Below are 24,916 nucleotides of genomic sequence, written 5' to 3' on the forward strand. Positions count from 1 at the left end.
ATCTAGGAACACTAGAGACTCATTAGAGATAGAGGTGAATTTGAGTAAGGCATTCTGAGTGTTGAGCCATGTCATAAAATCAGTTACTGACTGTAATTCACCTTCCCAGATTACAAAGACATCGTCTATGTATCTCCTCCAGATGAGGATCTTGTCTCTGAAGGGATTGGTCGAATTTAGGATCTTATTGGTTTCCAAATGGGGGACGTATAGGCCCGCCAGGCTAGGAGCGAAAGTACTGCACATGCTGGTCCCATGGCTTTGGAGGTACAGGGTGGTGTTGTATCAAAAAAAAGTTTTTAGTGAGTGCCAATGAAATGCACTCCAGGACAACACCTCTGGGTGTCTGATACTTCCAAGGGTTACTAAATAGTACTTCCTCGATGATACATTGTGTTTCGTCATAGGGCAGGCTGGTGTACAGGCTCTCGACGTCTAAGCTGAGCAATAGTTGAGTCTTAGGGTCAAAAGGTAGGTCCTTCAACAGTTGGAGGACCGCTTTTGTATCTTTTAGATACGTGTCAGTGGCCTCTCTCGCGCATCTGCGGCACTATTGAGCTTACGCGCATACCAAAGACGCTGCCACGACAGTATTCGCGCATGAGCTCCTAATACTTCCGAACTACTAACACTGCTTCTGACAAACGCCAAGATGACGGACGAGCGGAATACCCATATTAGGCCCTTCCGCCTATTTAATGACCAATTAACATGACAAGCGAGGTTTTCTACCGCTATAAATACCGCCTCCTGGGCGCTCAACCGCATTCACCGCGGAGCCGCGTTCGGGGGAGCAAGGATATTACGATTGCTGTAACTCGTGAGTAAATGTTCATAAAAAGATGGGGCCATTGTATTTCACCAAACTGTAAGTACCTACAACTGCTATACTATTTTTTACTTACATGAGCCTGAGCAACCCCCAACGTGTGGAGGCTCATGAGGCATTGTACCAAGAACACAAAGTATGCCTTTTTTACCCTCTATAACCTGACTTTTCACACTTTAAGTTAAGTCTTAGGGGCACAAGGAATCTAATGCTCTAGAGTGTGTGTTTTATGTTATTTGTGTGTTTGTAATGTATTTGTCCCCTTTTTTACAGGGTCACCTGCACGAGTAGCATGACATAATTTTGTCTAGTGACCCAACACCATTTATACATTTCTTACAGGTTACTGCACCATGTACAAAAAATTAGGAGTGGAGAGAACTCCATTGAATTTGTAGGCACATTACAGTACTACATCTCCACTCTTTTGTAAATTCACTTTTTTACTTAGGAAAACGTGAGTAAGGTGGGGTGTGGTGCACCCTTTCCTGAAGAAGGAGTTGATCTCCGAAACATGTCGACGCACCCAAGAGGCGATGTGCTTAATATCACATAATCACCTCAATCTGCACCCATTTTAATAGTACCAGCCCGGGGGCTCATTAAAATAGTTCTGACCTACCCCACGAGCCAGGCACTTTTTAACCATTCACTCACTTAAACTGCCTCACCACATACTCACAACCAACCCTCACACGCACCACGCATAGTCTGGATGATTAGTGCTCCCGCGTAGTCATAGGTCGTCGCACGCCGCATCCCGTAGAGGGGTGCGAAGACCCCAATGATGAAGCATGACACCAAGGGTCCTTTTGGTGTGTGAGGGGTATTTTAAAAACACTATGTGCTCCCCACCACAGTAGGGAACACATCACCCAATCAGGTGGATTTTTATTGTTTATATTGTTTGGGAGAAGGAATCCACCCCCTATCTCTCCCCCCCCCCCCTTTGTTATTTATGGCTTCCTCTTTAACCACTCGAACTGTGCAGAGCACACCCATATCTCCTGTGCCTGCCTCTCCACTTCGACCGACGCGAGCCCCAGTGTCCAGTCCTGGTGAGCCCTGCAGATGGTCTGAAGCCCCGCCTGTTTCTGGCTTGGAAGACACTGACCTCTCTCGGAGCCATGTGATCTGAGAATGCGGTCGCCTGCATTACAGACGATGCCCCACACATGCCTTGACAACCACGGACAGTCCCGAACTTGTAAACTCTCATGTTCCTGCAACACGGAGGGGTCCACTACTCCACTCCCAAATTCGCTGTTTGCTTTTGGTTCTGTCTTTAGGGCGGCAGATGCTTCTGGGAATGAAGTATGGAGTGGGGGGAATATTGGGGAAACAGTTTGTTGTTGCATTTCTTCTCTTTGTTTTCAGCATGTGACACTACATTTTTGTATCGCGCACCCACAGACCGCTGAGCACAGAGCTTACTCCACTAAGGATGACACCCAGGGGCCTACATGTGCCTCAGATTGGTGAGCCCACTCTCTTCGCCAGTCACAATCATGACGTCACCCTACCTTTACTTAGACCCCCTTCAGATCCTTTTGTGGAACGTCCGTGGGCTCAAAGATCATGTGAAACGCATTGCAGTCCTAAAATACTCGCAGCCATTCCTCCCCAGCGCCTTATCATTGCAGGAAACATATCTCCTAGGGAATCATTGCTCCTTCTTGAGGCGCCAGAGATACAATAGGGTCTTTCATGCGGGGTTCATGTGGAGCTCTCATGGCGTAGCAACCCTCCTACACCGCTCTTTCCCATTCACGGTAACCAGGGACATTAAGGATCCTCAGGGGTGCTTTGTGGCCCTCACGGGAACATTGGATGGGCATACACTGAATCTAGTGTCGCTCGATATGCCCATAGCGACTCATGAGCCCTACCTCTGAGATCTCTAAGAATTGTTTTCGGACCTCCTGCAAGGAGTAATGGTGATTGGGGGGTACTTTAATGCAGACTTGACTCCTGACCCCAATGCTACTGTGATCCCTTCCCTTAATCGTCGCCCAGGCGCTAAACATCTCCTAGAATGTACCTTTGTGACGTGTGGACAAGGTGGAACCCCTGCCTCCTCCAATACACCTAGGCGGCACTCCATACTCACTCCTGCATTGATTTGATATTCATGCCTGCCTCTGAATGTCGAACGGCCACCAGTTTTCAAACCCTCATTTTGGGAATCTCTGACCACTCACCTCTCCTTCACTTGGGAGGCCGCACTGGGGCTCACTGCTCTATATGGTGGCTCAACTCCTGGTTTCTACAAGACATGGATTACAAACCGGAACTTGGGAGACGAACTTAAGCTTTATTTCCAACGCAATGATGGCGCGATCCAGTCTCTCAGTACCCTGTGGGCGGCTGGCAAGGCCAACATCAGTGGTTTTGCTAAAGGCTACCTCAAAAAGAAACACATGGTCCGAATGATAGTCTTTCCCGGCTGGAAGCTCAAGCCCTTTTTCTGGAGCATGACCTGGCCACGTATAAGCAACTCAAGCTCTTGCTGGAAGAAATCCGCCATATATCCCTAGAAACGGCAAAGCAAACGTGGAGTACTTCCACAGCCAGAGTCTATGGCTGGAGGGACAAAAATGGCAAACTCCTTTATTAGCTTGCTTCTCACCTCTTGGCAAATCGGGTAATCCTGGAGATTGTAGACCCCGAAGGCCACGATCAGTGCTCCCCTGTTGCCATTGTGCAGACCTTTGCCGATTACTATAGGCACCTTTACACAATGGGTCCCACTCACAGACCCGGAATCCCTTATGAGAAATTGCAATTCCTTATTTTGCTTAAGCATTTAAGGAATCGCAATTTAGCGATTCCTTAAATGCTATGTATGAAGCTTTTTAGACTTGCGATTTCAGGTTTAGAAATCGCAAATTACCACCAACTTGTAGTTGGTGGTAATTTGCGATTTCTTGTCAATATGCACAATTGTGCATTTGCGAGGGTGGCATATGACGCACATACATGCCCATTGGGCATGTATGTGCGCCATATGCACACACATGTAATTTGCAGGGGTGCAGCAGGGTGTCCTTGAGACACACCTCCACCCTTGCAATAATTCTCAAATTGCGATTAGCAAATTGCGAATTCGCAATTTGAGAATTATTTTGCAATCATTCCTATGGGCCTCCTGGCCCATAGGAAAGCATTGGAAATTATTCCTTAATTGCGAATTCGCAATTAAGGAAGATTAAGGAATCGCTAAAAAAAAGCGAATTTCTTCATACATACCATTTTGCGATTCCTAAATAGTGATTCCTTAAAAATCGCTATTTAGGAATCGCAAAACGGAACTATGATACATATGGCCCTTCAATTCCTGAATTCAGTCCAATGGAAGCCAAACTCCTCGTGGGTAGTCTGGGGGAAGGAAGTGGTGTCCCAGATCTGCCGCTCTCTAATTAATAATTCTCCAACGACACTGGATCACCTGCGAGTGGTTTTGGAGCTGTGGCTAGGCCCCTTTAAATACAAAGACTGCTAGGATGCCCTTATGGCCCCCTGAGTGATTACCATCTCATCCAGGTTGAGACTGATCCAAACCTACTATCTTCACTGCGCCTGTCTCACCCCTGTCAGACTGCATCATGCTGGTTTCCTTCTTACCCCAAGTCATCAGCGATTTCCAGAAGTTCTGGCTGACTTATTTCATAGGTTGGTACTGCACTGCTTTAAACCAATATTGGTCAGCTGTATTGAGCAAGCTAAATGTGGTCCTGGGATGGGAGGCCCTGTTCACTCCCCTGGTCCTTATTTTGGGGGTCTTGCAGTGCTTAGGAGGTTCTCGGGTGGACAGAGCTTTTCTGGGTCTGGCCACCAGGGTGGCCAAGTGAGACATAGCAGCCAAATGGAAGTACCCTAACCCCCACTCTGTGTCAAAATGGCGCAGAGGGCTGGACTGGTGCGCAGTGCCGGAAAATCCTGTATATGAATCAAGAGGTTTTCCAGCCAAATATGATTGCATATGGGATCAATGGCATGTGCAGTTGTCTCTACTGTTTCCTTACATTTGATTTTTCTCTTTCATGCTGTAAAGAGAGGGTGGTAGCTCTCTGAGCATTGTATGATCGATGTGGGCTACACCGTGTGCTGCTGTATTACACAACATTTTGCCATTGTTTTAAAACTCTAAATTTGATTATCAGAAATAAATCTGTACTGTTGCCATTACAAGTTTTATTGTGACATACACCCAGAGGGCACCTTAGAGGTGCCCCTTGAAAAACCTACAATTATCTAGTGTGCTGGCTAGCTAGTCTCATCCAGCCTGCCACCACAGACATGTTTCTGACCTCCCGCAAGTGGGAGCCCACGCTTTGAGGCCAGAAATGATGGCTGTTCTGGACGCAAGGTGTTCACACCCCCTCTAGCAAGAAGGCTAGTGATTTGACATATCAAGGCCAGGGGCTTCACAGTCCCAGTCGCCTTTGATATGCGACCCTGGCTTCCCCCAGACCTTGGAGATGCCCTGAGATCCATTTGGCACCAGGACAGGTGGGAAATTATGCTATGCAAGCAGGCGTCTTGTACCACCAGGCTAGTCACACCTCTAAGGTGGGCTGCCTGATGTGATTTGTTTTTCTGAAAATCGCCAACTTGAAAAGTACTCACCTTATCTCGAAGATCTTGGTGTCTAAATTAATATAAAAATCAATGTTATTTTTCTAAATTGGTGTTGGATTTCCTTGTACAGTGGGTCTCATTTATTGACTCAGTGTGTTTAACAAATGCCTAACACTCCCCTTTGATAATCCTACTGCTGCTCGACCGCACTACCACTAATAGAGCACCTTGGGGTTGTTAAAGCAAGCCCCTTTACACTTATAAAGATAACTGGACTCTCTGCACAGTGCATCTCATTTTGGTTCATTATATAGAGAGCCAGCTTCCTACACCTGCCCAAAAGCTTCTACGACCTTCTAGAAGTTTGAACTGCTTGGGTCTGTTCATAATTCCACCGGCAGCGGTTACGAGGTGCACTGATTGCCTCTCAAAACAAGAGAGGACTTATCATGGTCCTATACTCGTGGAAGAGAAAAGTTTCCTCCACAGTTCATGATAAAAGTAACGCTGTGTTCGAGGCATGTGGGCTGCTGAATTCATATCTTGTGCATAGATCGCCGCCTAGTGTTGGGTCCGGATGATTGCACCTTGTTGTCCTGGAAGAGTCTTCGAACTATCATGAGATATGTGACTCCTCCCCTGGACTTCAGTGCGCATGGGCATCTTCTCCATCCTCAGATTGTTTTTTTCCGCCATAGTGTTTGGATGTTATTCCTCTACTCCAACTTTGGAACCGAAACGAAACTTCTTTAAAGGCCTTCGACTTCGACGGTATTGTTCTCGCTCGGTACTTCTTGACTCAACCAAACTTTCCATCTTGATCCGGTCGTCGACGCGGGCTGTTGGGCCTTTCAACGCCAAGTGGGCCCGCTGTCGATGGAAAGGAGCCCGTTCAAAAGGTCCCCACAATGTCACTCCAAATTCCCGCATACTGACTAACATACAGTATGCAACAAGTGCTTATCACCGGAGCACAACAAAGAAAATTGCCCAGCTTGTGACCAATTCCGTTCGAAGAAGACCATCCGGATTCGACGGGCCAGAAGGCAAGAGATGCAGCGACCGGAACCGGAGAACATCTTCGATGATGAACACTACCTCCCAGAAGCGGCGGACTCGGATCTAGAGATCATCACAATCGAGGGCCAGTCGGACTCCGATGACCAGATCCCGCCGGGGCAAACCGTGAGTACACAGACCCCAACGCCGCTTATCCCGAAACTGAAGGCTTCGGTCGAAGCATCGCCTAAAGGCCTTAACCGAGATAGACAAGCTCCTTCAGAAGCCCCGCCTTCCGGCTCGGCTCCGAAGCCAAAAACAAAGCCTTCCGATAGCCCAGTTCCAAGTAGCGTTCTCCCCAATAAGGTTGTCGAACCCAAGAGGGTCGTCAAACCGAAGGTCGTCGAACCGAAGAAGGCCGTAGAGCCAAAGGTCGTGGAACCGAAGGCCGTTGAGCCAAAAGTCGTCGAGCCGAAGAAGGTGGTCGAACCAAAGAAGGTCGCCCAACCAAAAAAAGTTATCGAGCCGAAGAAAAGCCTCGAACCAAAGCGGGTCGTCGATCCAAAAGGAACACACGACCAAAGAAGGCCATCGATCCTAAAAAGAGTGTGGATCAACAAAAACAGGATCACACCACAAAGCCTGTCGGACCGAAAAAAGTCATCGAGTCGATAAAAAAACTTTGAGCCTAAGAAAGCCGTCAAGCATAAAAAACGTATCGAACCAAAAGCTCCGGTCGATCCGAAACAGGTCGTCGACCCAAAAAAAGTCGTCGAGCCGAGAAAGACTGCTAAACCAACAAAAGACGTCGAACCGAAAAAGGTTACCGACCCCAAAACAACAGTCGAGCCGAAAAAGACTCCACAACCAAAGGCTCTCGAGCCAAAAAGTCACAAACAAGTCAGTAAGCCAAAAACATCGGAGCCAAAGACACGGACACTGGAAGAAGAACTCTTCCATCCCGATCCGGAATCAGAGGAACAATCTAAACTGTTTATAAACCCTTAGACTGGCAAATTACAGTTTGTTACCGGAAAAAGAGACCATTGCAAACAGACACTCCTTCCCCTGTTCCTCCAAAGAAAAAGGACTTTGGGACTTCTCCCTCTAGGCCTTTTACTCCTCCTCCTTTCTATCCCAATATGTCTTTTGTGCCCTACTCTCCTACACATTCAGACTATAATGATGAGGATAACATGGGGGAAGATCCTCAAGATTATTTTAACAAACCAGAGGATTCACATCCACAGGATGACACATGGGAGGACCAGAATGATCCATATGACACACAACCCATCCCTGACACCTCCCCATACCCTACAAAGCCGTCGCCTACCGACGATACCATTGTGTTTAACCAACTGCTAGATAGGGCAGCAAAATACCACACGTCGACATGCACACTGACCCAATAGAAGAAGATTTTCTATTTGACACTTTTCCTACCTCTGAGAAAAATGTCAGGACACTTCCTATGCTGAAAGGGGTACTAAAACACGTGCCAGATATATTCAAAGATCCAGCCAGAGCACGTGTACTCAATCCCAGGATTGAAAAAAAATATAAGGCGGCCCGTACAGACCCTGCTTACATTAAAGGCCAGTTGCCTTTAGACTCACTGGTAGTAGCAAACGTTCGCAAAAGAGCTAACTCGCAAACAGGAGATGCTCCACCTCCTGACAAAGAGTCTAAGATATTGGAAGCCTCAGGCAAAAGAGTGGCCTCACAGGCTTCTAATTCATGGAGGATTGCAAACACGCAGGCTCTACTAGCTCGCTGCGATAGAGCACACTATGACCAGCTTGAAGGTTTACTGCAACACCTGCCAGAACCTTACAAAGCTCAGGCTAATGACCTCATACAAGAAGGCAAATTTATTACCAATGCTTCCATTAAATGTGAGCTTGACGCAGCCGACACAGCAGCCAGGTCCATTAATACTAGCGTATTACTACGCAGACACGAGTGGCTACACATCTCTGGTTTTAAGAATGAGGTGCAATCCACCATCCTCAACCAACCAGGTAATCAAGACTTCCTATTTGGCCCTGCAGTAGATACCATTTTAGATAAAATGAAAAAAGATACCGAAACTGCTATATCTATGGGTGCACTGCAGTTTCAACAACACTGAGGTTCCTTTAGTCGCTCCTCCTACAGAGGCACCGCACGAGGCAACACTTCACAAACTTCCTCTACATATAAAAGCAACACCCAAAGTTCCTTTAACAAAGGCTCCAACAGGGGAGGTTATAGGGGCAGTAATAACAAGGGCAGAGGACGTGGCGGCAATAACACCAGAGCCTCCACTGCCACCAAACAGTGACTTCATCACACTCCCTCCAGACCATCTAACACCAGTTGGAGGCAGAGTCAAACAATTCCTACCAGTCTGGAACGCAATTACCACAGACAGGTGGGTGAGACAAATTATCCAGTATGGTTATTGCCTGGAACTCACTTCTACTCCACCCAACATACCACCCAAACACTGTCCTATGTCCAAAGAACACATCACCCTGTTACAACAAGAGGCGAAATCCATGCTAGAAAAGTGGGCCATAGAGCCAGTCCCTTTTCAACACCAAGGGGCAGGAGTATACTCACCATACTTCCTGATTCCCAAAAAGGACGGGTCCCTCAGACCAATATTGGACCTCAGACCGCTGAACCAATACATACTCTCGGAGCACTTCCATATGATCACTCTACAACAAGTACTCCTGTTACTCCAGCAAGGCGACTTCCTAGCAACACTACACCTCAAGGACGCATATTTCCACATACCTATACATCCAGCTCACAGGAAATACCTCAGGTTCACAATAGAAGGTCAACATTATCAGTTCAAGATTCTCCCCTTCGGGGTAACCGCAGCCCCAAGAGTATTCACAAAATGTTTAGCGGTAGTAGCTGCACACCTCAGAAGGCAACACATCCCCGTGTTTACATACCTGGACAATTGGCTCATAAAAGCCAACAGGTACGCGCAGTGTGCAAGCCATACATCTCAGACACTCCAGCTGCTACACAGCCTGGGTTTTTCCATAAACTACCCAAAATCGCATCTTCAGCCCTCCCACATACAGCAATATCTGGGAGCTTCAATAGATACCTCAGTAGCAAAGGCATATCCAAATTCAGCCAGGATAGCCAACATGCAGACTCTCATTCAAAGATTTCAGCCACAACACTCTTTGCCAGCTCGAGTGTTCATGCAGCTCATAGGCATGATGGCCTCCTGCATATTCATTGTCCCTCATGCCCGACTTCAAATGCGTCCACTGCAAGAATGCCTAGCACGGATTTGGAACCAAGCTCAGGGACAACTGAAGGACCTAGTGTTGGTAGACAGGCCCGCTTACAACTCTCTGCAGTGGTGGAACCCACAAAACCTTTCCAAGGGGCGACTGTTCCAAGAGCCGGTTCCACAACTAGTACTAACAGCGGACGCATCACTGACAGGTTGGGGAGCCCACTTACTTCAATACACAGTCCAAGGGCTCTGGACAATCAAACAAAAGAAACTGCATATCAACCAACTGGAGTTGCTAGCAATATTTCTGGCACTAAAAGCATTCCAGAAATACTTGTACAACAAGGCTGTGTTGATCCGGACGGACAACATGACAGCGATGTACTACATCCAGAAACAAGGACGGACACACTCTCCACAGCTGTCCCACTTAGCACAGAGCATATTGACAATTCCAAGAAACATTTTTCTCCTAGCAGAACACCTGCCAGGGAAAGACGATCAGGTAGCGGATCTGCTAAGCAGACACAGCCAACAGCTACACGAATGGGAGATTCACCCCCAAGTTCTCCAACCATTCTTCCAGAAATGGGGGCACCCAGAGATAGATCTGTTTGCCACAAACGAAAACTCAAAATGCCAGTACTTTGCCGCCAGGTTCCCACATCCGTTGTCACAGGGCAATGTGATATGGATGAACTGGTCAGGCAGATTTGCGTACGCTTTTCCACCAGCTCCACTGATTCCGCTGGTGGCACGCAAACTACGTCAGCAGTCACTCACAATGATCCTGATTGCTCCCACATGAGCAAGACAGCCATGGATCACAACGTTCCTGGAACTTTCAGTAGTTCCCCATCAAAGGCTGCGCCTCTCGCCCCATCTTTTAACTCAGAACCATGGAGAAATCAGGCACCCAGATCCCAATCAGATGAACCTAGCGATCTGGCTCCTGAGGTCTTAGAGTTCGGATACCTTAACTTACCTCCTGATTGCATGAACATTATCAAGGAGGCAAGATGACCAACTACTAGAGCATGCTATGCAGCTAGATGGAAAAGATTTGTAATTTATTGCAACAATAACCAAATCAATCTATTAGATGCTTCCATCCAAAACATTATCTGTTACCTCTTGCATCTTCAAAGATGCAGTCTAGCATACTCTTCTATAAGGCTACATCTTGCTGCTATAGCAGCATATCTCCAGAAGAGGCAACACATTTCCCTGTTTAGGGTACCACCAATCAAGGCTTTTATGGAGGGTCTTAAAAGGATAATCCCTTCAAAGCACCCACCTTCACCAGTCTGGAACTTAAATTTGGTACTTACCAGACTTATGGGACCTCCTTTTGAACCACTCCACTCATGTGAATTGCAATTTCTAACATGGAAGGTGGCATTCTTGATTGCCATTACCTCCCTCAGGCGAGTAAGTGAGCTTCAGGCACTAATAATTCAAGAACCCTTCATGCAAGTACATGCGAATAGGGTAGTACTTAGGACCAACCCTAAGTTAATGCCAAAAGTCATATACACTTTCCATATCAATCAATCAATAGAACTGCCAGTTTTCTTCCAAAACCCACAGTCAGTAGCTGAAAGAGCCCCACACACACTAGATGTAAGGAGAGCTCTGCAATATGTTGACAGGACAAAATCATTTCGGAAAACAAAGCAACTGTTTGTTGCTTTTTCACCGCAACATAAAGGTAATCCCATCTCAAAATCCGGAATAGCCAGATGGATAGTTAAATGCATTCAAATATTCTATCAAAAATCTAAACGCACTCTAACAGTTCCCCCAAGAGCACACTCTACGCGTAAAATGGGGGCATCCATGGCTGTCTTAGGGAATATTCCCCTTGAAGACATATGTAGGGCAGCTACATGGTCTACCATACACACTTCCACGAAACTCTATTGTATAGACGTGCAATCAAAGCAGCAAGCTGGTGTAGGCCAGGCTGTCATTAAAACTCTTTTTCAGACTGCTGCAGCTGGTACAGGTGACCACCGCTAGAGGAGATACTGCTATACAGTCTATGCACAAGATATGAATTCAGCAGCTCACATGCCTCGAACGGAATATGCTACTTACCAGTATGCATCTGTTCTTGCTATGTAGGGCTGCTGACATTCATATCGCCCACCCTCCTCCCTGGTGCCTGTTGCAGCTGCAGTATTTTCTTTTACATGGCCATCTCTTACTTTGCTATACTCCATCTCTGCCACAATGGCGAAAAACAATCTGAGGATGGAGAAGATGTCCATGCGCACTGTAGTCCAGGGGAGGAGTCACCTATCTCGTGATACTTCGAAGACTCTTCCAGGACAACAAGGTGCAATCATCTGGACCCAACACTAGGTGACGATCATGCACAAGATATGAATGTCGGCAGCCCTACATGCGAAGAACAGATGCATACTGGTAAGTAGCATATTCCTTACCACAGAGATTGACATGACTGCCAGTCGGGCTTACATTTCACATTGTTTATTGGAATAATTGCAACCTATTATATTTAACTGGAACTTTGCAACTCGAGACACAGAATGTGAACTCAGTTAATTGAATCTAAGCCTTGAGAAATCCCAGGGGGGGCGAAACGTACGTCTGTTGCTGCTGTTTTCTATCTATAATGAAATGGAATAAATCAATCAAATGGACATGAGTCCACAATTATGAAATTCTTTCAAAGGACACTCATTTTGACTGGTTGAACCACGGATCATTGAATGTGGATTAGAGTTACGACCATTTGGTGTGCTTCAGTGTTATTGTTGGACATTGTTCTAGGCTGGTTTCAGCCCTAGTGGATTTATACCCTGGTGGGTGGGTATTGTGACACGATGAGAGCACCCTTAAGTATTGTGGTTTCAAGGACACTGGTGAGATAAATTGACTACTGATATAAGTAGATGTGCAGGTCATTTAGCATGCCCACAATTTTTGGAAGTTGATTGGATTAGCAGTACATTGCCATGGGGTTTATCATGTTTATCAAGGATTATTGATAGATTTGTTATAAGAAGTCGACATTTCAAATACGTATGCTTTCCTTAAGGACTGAACTCGACTACAGGAGGGTTCATGAACTAGACTTGTTCTTCCGCAGGGCATACATCTTCACAGAGGCCTGAATGTCTGACTAATTAAAGCTCATACTCTAGGAGAGACTTGCAAGTTTGTGTCTGGTAAAGGACACGGCATAACATGGGGTTCTCCATACATGAGAATAAATCACAGTGGAGTCCTAGGCCAAGGGTTTTTTAAGTGGGGGTGGGGGGCTTGACCTACTTTTTGCCAGCCTCTGCATTAAAGGCAGGGAGTCTCATATGCTTTTGTGATTTATTTGACCCAAGTGAGAATGAGGATTTTGTAGCACCATTTACACTTCGTTGAGGAAAAGGCAGATACATCCCTCAGAAGTTTTTCTCTCCAACCAAGTTTCAGGCTCTTTACTTACTGTACTGTGCTCAGGAATCATAACATCTGAAAGGCTGTCTGTCACTATCCTGTGTCAGATGAAATGACAAATGATTCCTTACAGTAAGTGTTGGGGAACTCTGTGTGGGAGCCTTACTGCCTAGGGACATGACTTCCCTTTTCGTCCTTTTCTCACTTTTTACGAGGGTACACTTGTTTGTTTGCGAACAGGCATCACTGCTGCTGACATTTACCTCTGTAAGGATGAGGTAAGCTTCTTTCGCTCCCTTTCCCAGCTTGCAACTAATCTATGTTATTCTTCAAAGAGTGACGTTCCAAGTGGTTACCTTGAGCAGACTATCACGATCCACATTTATGGTAATTGAAGTAGAGGTTCTCGAAGTCTGGGACTTTTCTCAGCTAGACCATGTTTCACAAATTCATAGCCCTCTCGGGAGTGCAGGATAGGTCCCTCATGTGATGCTTTGTTATAATGGGAGGTGATGTTACTTGCCTTTCTTTCCCCACCCTCAGGCAATGATCTCGTAAAGTGCATGACGTTCAGCAGCTCAAATACTTGGGACCATCTTTTGTTGGAGCAGGCAAAAGCAGTGGAGCCAGTGAGCCAAACATGCAAGGATGCGACATTTGAACTACGACCTATGAACTTCCACAAGAGCAAGGACTAATCGTACCAGAATCACCGTGAAGGAAATTGTTTTCTTATTTTAGCTGAGTTTAGTCTAACATTTGTAAAAGACCAAAGTGTACCAGCAGTTTTAGTCCAATAGGTTTATATTTAGAACCAGATTTTGTCATCCGAGTTTGTAAATGAATACTACTAGTACTTTTGTACCTCACATTTCCTTGAAACTCCCGCTATATTTGAGATTGAAAGGTGGACAGAGATGAGATGTCGTGTTTGCGTTGTCCCCGAGGGCCCACACACCCCCTAGTTTGCTCTCAGTGAAGTCAAGGTGAGACCTGGCTTGCTAACTGAGCCGTGGCTCTTTAGCACAGAGGAGAAAGTCTTACTTTTACATAGGTAAGAGGGGTTTGTTGCCTGTGAGGATGTAAATGTTGATTACGCAAAGTGGAGTGTTTACAGCGATTATTTTTAGTTCTCCATTCGATTTCAGCTGGTTCTTTAACTTGGCATTTATTGCTCAGTAAATTGCAACAGCAAGTATGAGCAATCCTTCAGTGGTTAAGAGAGCCGCAGCGTTACTTTAAAGATATCTATGATTCCTCTGCTTGTGAGCGAACAAAATCAAAGCAACTCCCCTAAAGTGGGACCGGAGTTTCCCTTCACCCATCCCACATTTTGCTTTGGAAGAGTGCCTTGGACATTATTGTCCTCTGCTTCACATGCTCAGCTTCAAAAGCGCCTTCACTTTGTTTTTAAAGAACTAAGGGCCAGATGTAGGTGGCTAAATACCGGTCTGTTATGCCTAAATTCGGTAAATTTCAGCATTACCGACCAGTATTTAGCCATTCCCAATGTAGGTAAGGAATTGGTAAATACCGATTCCTTATTGCTCTTGCATTGAAGGAATCGGTAATACCGATTCCTTAGATGCAATGTAGGAAGCACATTAAAGAGTGCTTTTGAGCCTTAAGAATCGATAATTACCACCAACTTCAAGTTGGTGGTAATAACCGATTTCCTTCAAAAAAGCACTTTTTTACTTTTTTGAAAGTGCCATGTGGCACACATCCATGCCCTTAGGGCATGTATGTGCGCCACATGTACACACATGCACATTTCAGAGGTGCAACAGTGTGTCCTTTGGACACCCTGGCACCCTTGAAATACCTCCCGGTATTACCGATTCGGTAATACTAAATATCTTCACATTAATTCCTATGGGCTCCAAGCCCATAGAAATGAATGGGCAGGTACTCCTTATTACCGAATCTCAATTACCGATTTGGTAATAAGTAACATCACCGATTCGGTATTTTTTACAGAATCTTTACTTACATAGGATATACCGATTTCTTAATACCGAATCGGTAAAATTCCAGACAGTAGTTTGAGATCAAGCAGCAGTCCTACTCATCAGACTTCGTGATCGACAGAAAAACTGACTAATGGACAATTTTGGACTTCAGTCTCTCCAGTCTACCTGAGGACTCTTTTGTGGAATGTTGTGCTGGCATAGATGATGTCTCGCCCATTCAGGATACTCGCTTATCGCGTTTATTGAACAAAAGGAGAGCTTTGACATATTAGATTCATAGAGCGAAGCCTAGTAAAAAAAGCGTCTTTCAGTAGTTTTCCTCATACTGCAAGGGAAACCCGTATTTAAGCAGACTTGTGTGCTGGTGTTTCTTAGCATGTATCCAACTCTGGTACAAAAAGCTAACTCTTTACCAGGAATGGGTAGTGCTTGTTTTATTAGAGCCAACATAAACGATCCTGAGCCTCTTAACTTTAGTTGAGATTTACAAATATGTGACATGAGTCTGCATGAAAGAACACAATCCTGATTCAGTTTTAGTAGCAGACATGCAGATTGTAGAGACGGGGGTGGGAGCAAGCACTTGGGGAGGTTTTATTTAGCCCGTCATCAAAATGGATTTACTTTGAAAGTGTAAATCTGTGGGAAAGAACACGGGTATTTGTAAAAAGCATTACCCAGCAGGGCTCTGCACTCTGCTCAAGTACCACATGCCAACCACCCAACCTCCCTTGTGGTGCATGTATTTGGTATCACAGAGCAGATTAGAAGTTAAAAAATAAAATCGAAAACTCGAAGTGCTCCATGAACGTGAATATGTTGATGTGACTCGTTGGGACAATGCCTCTTCCTTAAACTATATTATACGAACATTGTGATTAGGTGTGACACTTAAGTGCTGTAATAACTGAATGAAGTCTTTCAGCGAACTACAAGCCTGTAATTGAAACCATATGAATCTGGCGAGGATATTCATACCATTGTTACAGGTAAGTATTTGTTTTCTTGTTAATATTCTCTTCATTTTTGCAAAGGAAGGAACTATTGCATCTTCAGTATGCGTTTGTCTAGTGTCAATTTTGTCAAAGACAGGAGATTAACTTTAAGTCAATGTCTTGAACTATTATCCACGTTGTTTGGACTACATTAGTGTAGGTAGTAGCTGACAATGCCTTCCGGGGTGTAAATAGAACTCAATCAGAACTACACCTGTGCACTGTCATTCAATAAACATGATATTCAAGTGAATGAGTCTGAGGCATGTGCCTCAGAAATTGTAACTGAATAGTCACGTAGTCTTTTTCTCTTTTCCACTTTGCAGGATTCGGAGGGGTCCTTACGTGAAGAATTTACCTTCAGCAGCAGTGCCTTGATTGGTCTACTCGTAATAGCTGTTGCAATAGCCACTGTGATTGTTATCAGCTTAGTGTTACTGAGAAAGAGGCAGTATGGTACTATCAGCCATGGCATTGTAGAGGTCAGTATTTTCAAGTGTACATAGAGCTTTTGTTATTTGACTCTCTGTCTCTAAAGTGCATAGGACACACGAGTAAGTTAGAAGCGGTCATGGAAAGCGTCTAATGTGAGACTTCCAGAGATAGTGAAAGAACACACAAGAACAAACTAGCGTGGATTGGTAGATCATTATACAATGAGGGCCGTAGGTGCTGCATTGTCATAGCTTGTTCGCCTTTGATCAAAGACCAGCTCCAGTTTCCAACGTCAAGTCACCAAACAGTGTTAGTACTACATGGCCAATCCTTGGAGTGAAATGTTTGTCTTTGTTGATTTACAACTTCCAATCTGCAACACTTTTGTGGCAACCTCTAGAGAATTCCTGGTGTTCCACGTTTCCCTCACCTGTCACTTGGTCAGAATGAAGTCTAGATGTTTACTTCTCGCATGTCTCCCCAGGCGTGCTTGAGTAACTTTTTTTTTAAAAACCACTCATTTGCAAGTAAAGCTGTAAATAAAGTTGTCTGGGCCCATTTATATTTCTAACGTTGTCTATTTCTGGTTAGAGTTACTTGTTTTGCAAAAACGTACACTTGCTGTCAATAGTTTAGGTTAAGTTAAGCGTCAACAGTGGGAACACACATTAGAAAAGGCCCAGACTTTCTCCATTGTTTGATGGGCAGATGCTTTCCACCTTTTTGAAATCTAGCTTGGCTTTGAGCCTTTAAACCCTCCTCCGTCAAAAACATTGACAGAAAATTTGTCTCTTACTTTGTTCTATTTGTCCATGAAGACTAAAATGTTATCTCACCATCATCTCTATGATCTCAGAATCCACTTCTGCGATCTGATCTTTGCCACCCCCTATACCTCCTCTCTGATCCAGAGCCCATAACATAGCCCACAAACTAAACCTATACAAACATTCACAGCTTCCTGTTAAGTCAAATTGCATTGTACACCATCGTCTGACATACTTTCAACAAAATGTATATTTACAGCTGTCAGTAATCTCCTGCCAACTATTCTCTCTCAGCAGTTTAAATGCAGTGTAGGATACCCAAGAACACCCTCAGTTAGCCACTGTAAAACACCATCTAACATAATCTTTAGTCTGTTCACCATTATCAACCATCCAGACCAAAATCTACAAGTCTCTGCCGTTCCTCCAAAAACCATCATTGCCTCCACTACACAAGTTGACCAACTGTTCCCAGTATCTGAGCTTAGGCTGACAAGGTTTGTTACACTACTTTCAATGAACTTAGTGTCCCAAACACACTGTAGTTACTCGTAAACATAATGGAATGAACATGCATCCCATAACTAGCACAAGAACCAGCAATGATACTATTATTTGTTGCCAGAAATTTGCAAGACTGAATGAAGTCCCTTAAATGAAATCTGTGGCGATGATGCTAATGCCTGCAGATGTATCAGGGGCAGTAGGAGAATATATGTAGAGAGAAAAGACATGCCGTGAAGTAAATATGGAACAGGATAACTCACATGGTTAGACATTATACCATGCAGCCTGGGTCTAATAGCACAAGAAGAATAGAGGAGTAAAAACACAACCATGAATTGTGGTGGAAAGATCACATGCCCAGACCTGCAGCTGAAGGTCCACAGGCTGTAGAAATCTCATAAATGAAAGTCCACTCTCTTAAGATAACAATTGGGAGGAACAGTAGATGAGGGGCAGAGAATTGTTTCTAGATCATTTACTCCAAGTCTGTTTGGAGTTAGTACTTTTGATTACAATTACAACTTTCTGGTGTTGTATGTAGTATTTGGTTTCTTAGTGCATACTTCCTGATTTCTATTGAACAACATGATTCCTTTCAGAGAAGGGTAAGACCACTTTTATTCTATTTGAACAACGTTGGTGATGTCTTGCTTATACAATCTGTACAGCCAGCCATCTGACCAACTCCTGCGGAGTTTGCCCAGCTACTTAACCATTGGCGTTTGGAGGTGGGAATGTGAAGGAAGGACTGAGGGGCGCTTAGGTTACTCAGACACTTGTGGTGCTGAGTGTATGGTCAAAGAGCATGCAGACAGAAGACCACCAGTGTCTATCAGCATTGCAGCTAGGATCAGAAACCCTCTTGAGAAGGGTTGCAAAAGGAAGAGCATTCCTTCTTCCTCATAGGAGCACTCTCCAGTGGGAGTACTTGTAACCAGGATGTTGATGCTAAACATTGACAATATGCTGTCTAAACTTTCAACTGAATAACATTATAATTTTATAGCACTCATCCCTTGCCTCGAGATTATTATTTATTAAAGATACTGCCAAGTTGTTTCTCAATCTTTTCTGACGTCAGCCTCCCTTCCAGGCACCTACCTCCTACTCTGTTACCTTTTACCTATTTCACACATATGAGAAGTTCAGGACGCTCAATGGAGATTGATTTCCCCATCTCAGAAATGAGTTCACATAATACTCCATGGTAGTTCTTGAACAAACTACATGTTGTTTCGCTTAGGACAAACAATATACTCCCCATTGTGGTTGGTAGTAAATTAGGGTTATACCATAGAAGACCTTAAAGATGGGAATAAAAGACTTGATATACAGGCTAAATTTGTCCAAGATTCTGCTATTTCCTGCCTTTTTTGATCCATGATATTGGGCTGCTGTCTAGAGCATTATACTGAGCTGATAAATCAGGAACACGAATGGTCATTTTTTTTATCCAAGAAGCAGGTTCTGGTTTAAACCAAACCCAAAGCTGTGATACAAAAATGTACCCAACACATGTGACAGGTTCTTTGGGTAAGAAGTTGAGAAAATCATGTTTAAGGTTAGATACGGTTAGTCAAAAGAACAGACACCTGGAACTGTGAAATCCATACTTCTCCAGCATTGGAGCTTTTGTATATTTACTTTCCTTAAATCATTGCCTGTCATCCGGCTGAGAAACCCCCTTGTAAATGTAAATAGCAGAAAACAGTGTTAAAATGAACCTCAATAACAATGTTTGTTTAGTAGCACATCCACTTAATTTTAAACAACTCTAACTTAGGCCAATGAAGTAAGTGAAAATGCTGAGCTTTCCTATTGCCTCTAAGGGACCATGTAATTCATCTTTCTACCACTAATCATGTGTGAAGGAGTCCCTGAGAACAGCTCTACCCTATCCTGCCTTTGACCTTAGATGGGTTACATTTACAGTCTAGATTTCCTCCTCCCAGAATTTCTGCAAGACCCCTCTTCCACTTTCATTAAACTGTGAGTTGTTTTTAGAATATCTGGGACTGTCATCTCAGTACTGGCCACTCTAACCATTTGCCACTATAGTTCATAAGGAGGAAAGATCTCTCTTGAAGTCCTGTTTCGACTGCAGACAAATTAATACTTACATTGATAATCCTCATGATAATTGCATTTACACTAATCATAAAGCATCTCGCTGTGACATCTGTAAGACCTTCACTTCAAATACACTTAATACACCGAAAAGAAAGTTGGTTCTTTACTTGCTGGTAAGGCACAGAGTTCCCCCTTCTTAAGTGGATACTCCCTCATTTGAGGAAGATTCTGTGAAAAGTGTCATGCCAAGCACTTTCATGAAGACAGTCCAAAAAAGGAAGCATGTGGAGCTTCCTCAGATAGATTGTGCTATAGAAATATCCACAGCCCCCACCTGCAACCATCAAATGCAACGCAAAAGAACTCCAGTGCTTCTGACATCCATTCAAACTTGCCACCCAAGTACTCAAACCTGAGATCCAGTGTCAATGAGAAAAGCCCTGTTGTTGAATGTCCTGTCAATTAGCACCCCACTAGTAAGGCCTGTACACTGTTCCATAGTCCGTGACAAGACCCTTGTTGGCGATGATGCCATCTGTGAGCCGTTCGACAATGACACTTTCAAAATCTACTGGGTATCCTCCATCGACAATATTGACACTTTCCTGATGTTGATTAATGTGGAATTATGTCACTAAGAGTATGGCTATCCACTTCTGAGCTTTGCAGGTCACCTGAACCATTATGATCTGCTTTACCCACGGTGATACATAGCAATAGGTGATACACATTCTAGAGCTTACTTCCACAGCAGTCTACACCTCCAAAAGCATCAATGCTGCCACCAACTCCTTCTCATTCCTGGATACCAAAACCTCTGTTGCCGCTCCCTCCTCGAACAGAGAAACATTTCACCACTCCTTCTTGCTTCCACAACTTCAGATGGAGTTCCAAGCCCCGTCCCACTGACATGAAGAGAGGGGGAAAACATAGCATGTCTGACCAAGACTAAATGTCATATATGGAGGAAGGCAAACATTTTGGAGAAGGCCAAGAGGATGAAGAGTGGATGATGATGAACGTCATGAGTTGGAGGCCAACAATCCCTCTAACAATGGCTGATAATCGCCTACACTACTGTACATGCTGCCTGATGACATTACCCACTTTCACACCCTGGTGGCAGCAAAAACGTTTGATCTTTCAGTGGCGCAGTAAATGCTTTCTTAATGGCTTCAAGGCACAACCTCTGAAAACCACTAGGTTCATTCCCATCCTGGATTTTATCAGATCAGAAGATCTCAAAATAATGCATACATCAGCCACAATTCAGGCAGTCAACACCCTGCTTGGAAAAAAAGTGAATGGCACCTGAATCTATGCCAGCATGCTGGCTACCAGAAGTCCGATTCGATCTTTTTAGTGACAACGAACTCTGGGTAGATCAAAAAAGTCCTATCACTCTGACTTCTGCACTCCTGACAGTGATAGCAGACACACAAACAGTTTTGGGCTCAGTGTCATCTCTATACCTGCTACTTCCATAAAAGCCTCTAATACCTTGGCATCCTCGGGTAATATGATTGCCAGATCAGTGTACAAACACCTTAGGCAACTCAAAGTTTTTGGGGGGATTCAGCAACCTATCTACATTAAAAAGGGCTCACAACAATATACAGCTGAGATTCTATGAAACCTTATTTTTATTGATAATTAGCAAAGTTGGAAAATCTTGAAACACATGAAATTGCATCATATATTCAACTACACATAACAATACTGTGTCTTCACAATCAATTTTGTAACAGTGTTACTGGATTTTTCGGTATGTAAAAACTGTTACGATTTTGATGTGATTGTGACAATAATACAATAAACTCATGTTCAAGGCTCATGTTCTTAGAATACGTTTTTTCCAGTCACAAGCAAGGTGGCGATAGTGCGCATGGGTATCGACTTCATTATTAGATTTTTTTTTCCGCCATCGAGTTCGGATGTGAATTGCGGCGCTTCTCTATTTTCCCTCGACGAGCAATCCACTTCCCTGACTGTATTGTTCTCGACTGCGTTTCCCATTCTCCGCATATCGTTTGAATCAGTCTTCGTACAGAAGATTCTTAGAGGGCTGTTGGGCCTACCCGCGTTGTGCTTGCTAGCAGTCGGTGGAACTGACTCCATTCAAGTTCTGTCCCGGGGGTCGTGGTAAGTTTTCGCGGACCGACTTGCACGAAGTGTGCAATCTCTGTCTATCCCCGGAACATGAGGAACAAGACTGCAACATGTGCCAATCGTTTCGATCCAAGAAAACGCTCCATGGCCGTCGGGCTCAACGTCACGAAATGCACCAACAAAGCGGCTCCACACTGGACATCTTGGGTGAAGATTCCGACTAGGAAGAATTCCACTCACAAGGAGCCGAAAAAGAGGGGGGAACACATGTCCGAAGCAGACTCCGACATGGAAGAACAAGAGCAAGTGACACCAGGTCAGCGTACTGTGAATACAGACACCCCCCTGTCCCAACATTCGTCAAAGAAAAAGGCTCCGGTCCCTCGTCTGCCCTCAAGCCAAGGTCGGCACCGAGAAAGTTTCGGACGCCCGCACTCCGGTCTGGCACCGAAACACAATCAAAGCCTTCCGGCTCGAGTCAGCCCCATGTCGGTGTCTAAATGAAACCTTTGTCATTTAAATCAAAGCATGTCATTGTGGCCATTCCCTCACTACAGAAAAGTAAATCTTTAGAGGGAACACCGACAAGGGAAGAGGCAGAGGAAACTGAACACTCACTTCCCTGCAAACACCAAACAGTGAATTCCTTCCTCTACCCCTGATCATTCCACTCCTGTTGGAGGACTTCTCTCCCAATTTCTCCCTTTCTGGAACACAATCCCCTCACACAGATGGGTTTTACAAATTATCCAATATGGTTACTGCCTAGAACTAACAAACACTCCCCCAAACATTCCTCCAACATCACACACAATGTCACAAGAACATCTCAACCTTCTCAAACAAGAAGTTCTCTCTCTGTTACAAAAGGGAGCTATAGAACCAGTCCCATTACAATATCAAGGGGCAGGTGTATACTCCCTCTACTTCTGAATCCCCAAAAAAGACGTCTCTCTCAGATCTTTACTGGACCTCCGAGACCTGAATCTATACATCCAATCTGATCACTTTCATCTGGTGACATTCCAACAAGTACTCCCTCTCCTTCAACAATGCGACTTTCTGTCAACTTTAAATTTAAAGGAAGCCTACTTCCTCATTCCAATACACCCCACTCACCACAAATACCTCAGGTTTGTGCTGGGGAGGGCAACACTACCAATTCAAAGTACTCCCATTCGGAGTCGCTACTGCTCCCAAGGTTTAAACCAAATGCCTGGCAGTGGTCTCTGCTCATCTGCGAAGACAACACATTCATGTCTTCCCATACTTAGACACCTGGCTCATAAAAGCAAGCTTGCAAGCAAACTGTCTACGACATACTCACAAAACAGTGCAGCTGCTCCACGGTCTTGGATTCACAGTGAATCTATCCAAGTCCAATCTCCATCCCTCCAACATGCAATCATACTTGGGAGCCACTATAGATACACAAAAAGCTCTGGCCCATCCCAATCTGACCAGAATCTGCAACATTTAAACCTATTTTCCCAATTCCAGCCTCAAAACTCATTACCAGCTCTAGTGTTCATGCAGTTACTACTAATGATGGCGTCTTGCATCCTAATAGTTCCTTATGCAAGACTTCAAATGCGTCCCCTTCAAGAATGCTCAGCACGTCAGTGAAATTAGTCTCAAGGTCAGTTATCAGATCTAGAGTTGGTGGATGGCCACACTCCTCGCTCTCTGCAGTGGTGGAATCCACAAAACCTTTCCAGTGGGAAGCCCTTCATCGACCCAGTTCCTCAGATAGTGCTAACAGCAGACTGCTTCGCTCAGTGGTTGGGGAGCTCATCTCCAAACTCACACAATTCAGGGCATGTGGACCCTGCATCAAAAGCAGCTTCAACTGCATCATCTAGAGCTTCTAGCGATTTATTTCTAGCGCTCAAAGCCTTTCAGATTTACCTGGCATGCAAAGCTGTCCTGATACGCACAGACAATATGACAGCAATGTATTTAATACAAAAACAGGGAGGGACACTCTCCAACTGTCACAATTAACATAGACCATCTGGAGGTGGGCCATACATCACAAAATGTATCTCCTCGTAGAGCACCTCCCAGGAGTACACAATCAAATAGCGGATCTGCTCCGCAGACAGGGACAACAGATCCACAAGTGGGAACTCCACCCTAGCGTTCTCCTCCCATTCTTTCAGATGTGGGGCTTCCCAGACCTAGATCTTTTCGCCACACACAAAAACGCAAAACTCATCCAGGTATCAACACCCATTGTCCAGAGGCAACGCACTATGGATGAATTGCTCAGGGAGATTTGCCCGCGCTTTTCTGCCTCTCGCACTCATTCCACTAGTGGTTCAGAAGCTCAAACAGGCATCCCTGACACTAATCCTAGTTGCTCCCACATGGATCTGTCAACCGTTGTAAACCACCTTGTTGGAGCTATCAGTCGTCCATCACCAAAAACTACATCTTACACCCAATCTCCTCAGGCAGAGGTGTGGAGAGGTAAGACATCATGATCCTGGTCATCTCAACCTTGCGGTCTGGCACCTGAAGGCATAGAGTTTGGCTACCTCAATCTTCCGCCAAACTGCATGAACATTATCAAAAAGGCTAGATGTCCTACTACTAGGGCTTGCTAACCAGCAAAGTGGAAGTGGTTTGCGATTTATAATAATAATCAAATCAACCCGCTTAATGCTTCCGTTCAAAACATCATCTGCTATTTACTGTATCTACAGCGTTCAAATTTAGCGTACACATCCATACGTTTACATCTTGCTGCAATAGCTGCATACCTTCAAAATAGACAACATCTATCTCTCTTCTGAGTGCCTGTTAAGGCATTTATGGAAGGACTCAGAAGAGCCATTCTCCCAAGACTTCCACCTGCCCCAGTGTGGAATCTCAATATTGTCCTCACCAGAATAATGGGTCCACCCTTTGAGCCATTACAGAAATATGAGCTACAATTTCTCACTTGAAAAGTTGCTTTCCTCAAAGCTATT

The 24,916-nt window shown here is 44.7% G+C and overlaps 1 protein-coding gene across 10 annotated transcripts in view; it reads left to right on the top strand.

Annotated features, from left to right (window-relative positions):
* Positions 1-24,916, top strand: part of APLP2 (amyloid beta precursor like protein 2) — a 640,140-nt gene that overhangs the window by 596,140 nt on the left and 19,084 nt on the right. For all 10 annotated transcript variants that reach the window (XM_086956906.1, XM_086956911.1, XM_086956909.1 and 7 more), the window contains one exon: positions 16,380-16,535. In XM_086956906.1, the coding sequence (XP_086813032.1) occupies positions 16,380-16,535 (156 nt within the window). The remainder of the gene's footprint in view (positions 1-16,379; positions 16,536-24,916) is intronic.

The sequence above is a fragment of the Lissotriton vulgaris genome, chromosome 2_1, assembly GCF_964263255.1.
Source record: "Lissotriton vulgaris chromosome 2_1, aLisVul1.2, whole genome shotgun sequence".
NCBI lineage: Eukaryota > Metazoa > Chordata > Amphibia > Caudata > Salamandridae > Lissotriton > Lissotriton vulgaris.